Source organism: Helicoverpa zea, chromosome 15 (assembly GCF_022581195.2).
Source record: "Helicoverpa zea isolate HzStark_Cry1AcR chromosome 15, ilHelZeax1.1, whole genome shotgun sequence".
NCBI classification, from domain to species: domain Eukaryota; kingdom Metazoa; phylum Arthropoda; class Insecta; order Lepidoptera; family Noctuidae; genus Helicoverpa; species Helicoverpa zea.
In genome coordinates this window covers 5,899,926-5,906,322 of record NC_061466.1, presented here as the reverse complement: position 1 = coordinate 5,906,322, position 6,397 = coordinate 5,899,926, and the positions used below count along the sequence as shown (strand labels likewise).

At 33.9% G+C, this 6,397-nt stretch overlaps 1 protein-coding gene across 4 annotated transcripts in view; it reads right to left on the bottom strand.

Annotated features, from left to right (window-relative positions):
- Nucleotides 1–386: 386 nt before the first annotated feature.
- The window catches only part of LOC124636776 (small conductance calcium-activated potassium channel protein), a 255,271-nt gene continuing 249,260 nt past the window's right edge, over nucleotides 387–6,397 (bottom strand). For 3 of the 4 annotated variants that reach the window (XM_047172914.1, XM_047172915.1, XM_047172917.1), the window contains 5 exons: nucleotides 5,952–6,079; nucleotides 5,677–5,746; nucleotides 5,035–5,136; nucleotides 4,549–4,691; nucleotides 387–4,222 (listed from right to left, as the gene is read on the bottom strand). In XM_047172914.1, coding sequence (XP_047028870.1) covers nucleotides 4,057–4,222; nucleotides 4,549–4,691; nucleotides 5,035–5,136; nucleotides 5,677–5,746; nucleotides 5,952–6,079 — 609 coding nt within the window. In that variant the 3' untranslated portion in view covers nucleotides 387–4,056. Of the gene's footprint in view, nucleotides 4,223–4,548; nucleotides 4,692–5,034; nucleotides 5,155–5,676; nucleotides 5,747–5,951; nucleotides 6,080–6,397 lie in introns of all 4 variants that reach the window. The other variant, XM_047172916.1, reaches the window with a different exon arrangement.

The window sequence follows — 6,397 nt, the reverse complement described above, 5'->3', positions numbered from 1 at the left end:
TGCTTTGGTACTTGCCTAACCTGGAATCGAGCCCACAAGAGGTTGGTTCTTTACCCACTAGGTCACCCGTCGACACGAATTTAAATATGTTTGATTGCTCTTTGGTAAACTGCCCTCTTTCGTAAATCGCAGATGATAGGTGCATAAAGCAAAACATTGTTCCTTTGATTCAAAAGATGGCGCTAGAAGGAGGGTTTTTATAAATCTAGGGTTCACGATTGTGGTAAACACTGAATCATAAATATTACAAACTAGCAACAGTGTCTGTCGGAAACCTATTTTATAATATGCATACTCGGAGTTAGACCAGGAAAATAATGTAAGACACCAGATTACTTCATCAAGTTTATTTTCAACTTTAGGCATAAGGTGTAAATAAAAATCAATTTAAAAAATACTACAGCTCATATAATCGAAGTTACACTTTCATTTCTTCAACAATGATCACAAAAGTTTCATATCTTTTGTTTACGCACCGCATAGAACATTCCGTTGGCATACAACTTAAAATTTCATTATACAATTGAACGTATTATTTAAAAATAATTTTACTGGAACCGTACTTTTATTATTTTTTACTTTATTTACATTAAAATTCGCAAATACAACTGGTATTTACATTATTACTTTATACATAATGTCTTACTGATTTTTCGCTTATTATTTACAAATTCTACGTTTCTTAAACAACATTTTGGTCAATTCTTATTTATAAATAAATAGTTTTTTTTTTTACTTTGAAATTTAGTTAAAATTGGGACTCACTCGCAAAAGTGTTCGATAGGTATAATTATACTTTTAAATATCATTGAAAGGTATAAATTATATTCTAGTTGATAGGAATAAGAGTTCAATTGATAAAATATAAATAGTACGAGTACAAACACTTTTGTGAATAACTGTCCTAGACAAAACAGACTATAAAGCAATTAATCTTAATGACTAGACTCTTCAAAATTCTTCATAATGGGGACAATTTATTAGGCTACTGTTAGGTAAAGACCGATAATGTAAATACCTAGTTTTACTAAAATGCCACTTTTGTATTATTTATATTGTGCGTTTTGGATTTCAAAGATTGTCGTGGTCAAAGTAAGACTGGAAAACCAGAGAAAAGTCAAAACAAAATATTGATAATATTTGATAACGGTGGGGACAGGACATGAGAAAGAATTTCTAATGATTTAAGTAAAGAAATTGAAAGCAAAACACCTAAAGTGGCAGTTACTAGTTAAACTGTAGGTAATTATGACGTGTAAAAATGTCGAGGTAGTTACAAACACTAGGGAATATAGAAAGTATTTTTTTAAAACACTGTTTATGAAAATTTTTAGGAAAATTTTTAATAAGAGGGGTAAGATATTAATTTAATAATAAATATAATGCAGGAAATATTTTTTAATTTCTACACTAATTCTGTCGTATATCTAAATATACTAGTTGGTGTTTTTTGTATAATATTACGAACAATTAAATTAGAGGATTATTCATTATCCTACCTAATTACAGTAATTGTAACATAACAGAAGAAAGTCGTATAAAGAAAATACATAGTCAAACATAGGGCAAAATTAAATCAGTTCTTATTTATTCAGATGATGGATAATGTGTATTTTAATTACATATTTTAAATACTGATGACTTCAAGATTTTCTTATAGGTAGAACTGCTTGAAGTTGGTAAATAAAAAAACAGCATAATGAACGTGTCATGTCGACTATTTAATTAGCTTTGCTAACTTGGCTGAGACTCTACCGTGCCTCTAAATGAATAATTGGCAGAAAACATTATAATATTTATAAGGCGAGTGCAATTGTAACAACTTATGATAAGTTTATTTTAAGCTAATTAATATTTTAGAATTTTCTTCCGTCTTTACAAAATTTAAGAATAATTTGGTGATAAATTGCATAGCCAACTAGTAAAAAAATTTTTCTCAATATTATATATATTTTTTATGGACATCATATTACTTGGTGTTAAAATATCCTGAATTCCTGATTTTATAGATTTATGTCTTATGTAGATAGGCTAATAAGTCTATTTTAGATCTATCTATTTCTATTTTATTAACACATTGGTCTATTCTATGCATGTAGGTCAATTATGTAATGCCAATCTATCTATTTTATTTAAATTGATTTTGATTTCTGAAAAATCAGTGCTGATTTGTTTGAGCAAAGTCCGTGATGACAGTACAACTGGTTTTGATGCTTATGTTCAATGCAAAATCCGATTTTTCATTAGTCTTTCAAATAAAATAACCAATCAACAACAAAGAAGGGAACATTTAAAACTAAAATGTACAAACAAATTGATCCCATCATACAACTCGTACAGCTACAAAATTCAGATATTTACTAAATATTATGCTCTCAAATTTTAGATTACCTATTTACATTCATAATATATTAAGATAATAAAACTGAATTATCGAAATTTCGTAGTGTTTTAGGCACTATTTAGACAGCCATCAATCTTATGTCTTATACAAAGCTTTACTTAGTCTAATTCTTAGAAAAAAATGTTTACAATCTACATGTCAATAGGCAGGTAGTAACAATTCAATTTACCTAATCATATATCTAAAACTGTGTATACAGGTTTCTCTTAGAATATGTGCAATTATCTCGCTTCGATAGTTTTCGAACAATCCAATAGAAACACACTTAGCTTATGCTACACCACGTCATACGTGGCCATAATCTGACCTGAACATTTATTATTAAATTTTGTTTCGATGTCTCTATAAAACTCAGTTCCCTAATTGCAAATCTCAATAAAACTTAGTTTTATGGAGTCCTTAAATATTTAAAATATATTACAAATAAAGTGGTCAGATCATCGTATTCATAAGTTTGTATAAAATATATTTCAATTACTATTCGAATACTATCGAAGATGACATTAACAATTCTAAAGTAGATGGAGTTATACATGTATAGTTTATATTTCATAGCTAAATCTGTCACTGTGATATAGTTATTCCAAATTGTGTTTCTGTCCATATAATGGCAAATACTTACACAAGGAACCGAAACCAATCTATAGTGACCGCTAAGTGTACTTTACAGTAAATGCCTATGCAATGCAGTCAGTTTACTTAATAACTGCATGAAATAAATGCAAATCTATGTGTTAACTATTATTTATTTAGTCACTATTATTATAACTTTACTGCTATGGTGTCTGTACATTAAGAAATCTATGAAAGTGACTAGGTACTCATAAATTCGTTTCCAAAGACTTCTCAATGCCGTAATATTGGTGGCGATCACAAAAACCTTAGTAAAAACACACTCAGCATATAAAACAGTGTTATTGGTTCCATGAACATCAGATAAAACGTGAACGTGTAGGTAATAACTACCTATACTAATGCTGATAATGTATTCAAAATATCGTCTAACGTAATTAGCTAAAGCGTCTATCGATAAAGCATTTGTATAATCACAACAGCAAGTCCGTACCGCCTCATTTCTTTTCACTATCTAAACAATATCACTAGAAAACAGTCTGGCACATCCGAAACTTTGGGGAACAGCGAAGAAAACTACGGCTGACCTTGTATCGCACCGCGGCGTGGTCCATTGGCATGCCGAGAAAATCGTTTCACTTTATTCCGTTCATCACCCAACGCAAGATAAAGATGTCGAAAATAGTTTCAATAAACGAGTACAGTTTGTGTCAGTATAAAAATACAAATCTTCACATGGTAATTGTTCGTTTTGATTTGCAAATTTATAAAATAAACGTGAGAGTAAAATGGATATAAGAAAATTTTGTTCGATTTATTTCCATTTTTGTGTTGCGTGCTGTACAGTGAGCGTTAGTAATTAAACGACAGCAAACTTGAGTTTCGTGGCTTGATAACCGAAAAACTCAACATGTTTCGTGCAAAGCGTTCATTGAACTAGTATCTTCAAATCTCTGTCTTCCGTAGTAAAACAACTTCCCCGGCCACCTCTTTCGGGCGTAGTCGTGAAGGGGGGGTCAGAGGACGGGCGCCGAGTTTCGTCGAGTTCAGCACAGGAGTTCGGAGTTGGAAGGCGGTACTCAGCTGGGTAGAGGGGGCCGAGTCGCGTGTGGGGCGGGGCTCGAGGGCTGCGGCTGCGCTGGTGAAGGCGAGTGCGTGGTCGTGCTCTCGGGAGCCGAGTGCGTGCGCCCCGCCGGCTGCAGCACCGGGCTGGGTGGCCACGGGTGTGACGCTGTTGCTAGCGTCCTAGAAATCCCAAGAAAATTATTAGCATAGCATAGTTTCATATACAAAGTGACATTCTTAATTAACTTCCATGTGTGTTACAGGTGTAATCCAACAATTTACCCTTTAGCACGGTAGACCAAATAGAGCTCTCTAGTCAAAAGCTATGCATCTAAATCTTGTGGCACACTGCCACAACATACAATTAGGATTACTTGAAAGATTTTAAAAGATTTTTCGTAGGTACAGATTATTTTTGATGTTCATATTTGAGGCGTGAGCGGAATAACATGATTTGTGGAATAAATCTCCACAGACGACATTATCATTAAAGCATCGATACCTACCTAGTATAAGGCGTAATAGTAGATGAAGGCGGAGTAGGTACTGCAGCAGTGTCAGGATGCAGGAAGTTTCTTCTCTGCTCCGCCCGTTCCCAACACTGCTGCAAGCACCGAGCCATGACGTCTGGTAAATTATTTACTTGTTCCTGGAACACATATTTACAACATTTTAGATAATCAACGCCACGGAGGAAGATATTTGTCGCCAGTGGTAAAACCCTAAAAAATCAGATCAATCAGATCCGGGGCTGCGGGATTGTTCGAAAGAGTTACCGCGGCCCTGGTATATAAAAGACCTACGATGGAACACGACGGATTTTAGTGTCAGATTAGAGTCTGACACTCCCTCACCGCCGTCATTTGATGAGTTTTGACGTCGTTAAAAAAAAAGAAAAAAAAAGATCAAACAGATTTTTTCTAACCTCATATTCTTTCAGGAGGTTCAATGTAAATTACGTCGCCCTTGAAAGAGAACAAAATTTCCATTACCTGTAATGAAGTAAGTTTTTCTTCTAAACTAGTCAGCCTCTCTTCTATGGTGTCTTGTCTCGTGCTCATGTCCGAAACAATCTCATAGACTGTGTTCTGGGTCTGCAAGAGAAAGGGGTCCTAATATCAATCGCTTTGTAGTTCAATACTGACTGTACTTTCTAATCACTAGTTCGTGTTAGTGTATCAGATTAGAGTTACTATACATTTGTCTGATTAGTGTGTGTCATGTAGTTTAAAACGAGTGTCCATAATATGCATGTCCTCAAAATATATCCTTGAAATCGTGATGTCTAATTCTAAATCATGCATTCCTTTGGCGGGTTCACTTTCCTCTAGCAAAATAATTTGGGTCTAATTAACGCATGCGCAAAGCAAGTGGCCAAATGGGGTCGAAATAAAATTTTGTAGCATGCTATGTTTTGGATTCCAATTCCTTGATATTTGTGAACTCGGGTTGGTTCATAAAAACTTCGAGCTTCTGGACACACAGTTTTCATCACGGGGTGGTAGAAAATCAAAGAGGACTTCTAGCGCTATTTCTAAAAATTGCATTCCTAATGTGCTAACTAGGGGTCTACCTCTAAATGAGTGTATGAGTGTAGCAATAGCGGTAAATATGCTTTTTGGAAATCAACGTACCTTTGCCATATCTGTTATTGTGTTCGCGTTGTCCATTAACTTTCTTTGATCCATCTTCACTTTCCGTAACCTGAAAGTATGATTGTGCTCTTTTATCGTATTTCTAAAGATGATGTGCATTTTTCCATGTTAGACTTAAGAAGAATAATTTCGAAGAGTGTTTTTACAATCCTTAGTATTTTAATGAAGGTGTGCCTAACACTTTAGAAACTAAGATTATACATATTATATGTTTGAAGATTATTTTATTAGGAACTGAGATAAAAACTACTTACGCGTAAATAGCTAACAAAAACTTTCTTTGATGTGTTCTCACTCTTCCAGGATGGACTCGTTTGACAAGCCTCGTGTGTTTGTATATTAACCACGTCTCCCGAAGCACGTTGGCAGCTGCATTTTTCAGCTGTAAGTATCCATACATTCAATCAGATCATTAATTCCTTGTAATTCTACCAACACATTAAGACAGCACAAGGTGTCCAATGTCTTTCAAGCTTTCTGTGGTTCAAGCTATTAGTTAGCTTAACATTCTCCAATATTATTTAAGTGTTTATTTAGTTTATTTTAGTTATTTTCTAGCGAAGTGTCGCTGTCGCTACTTATGTGTTAGTTTGCAATTCCTTAACTTTCATCTAATGTGTGTTAATCACTGTGTCAAGCGTAAGTATTTCAAGCAGACTTTTATTGTTATCGTTTAATTTATTAACTTATTCTTTAGCAT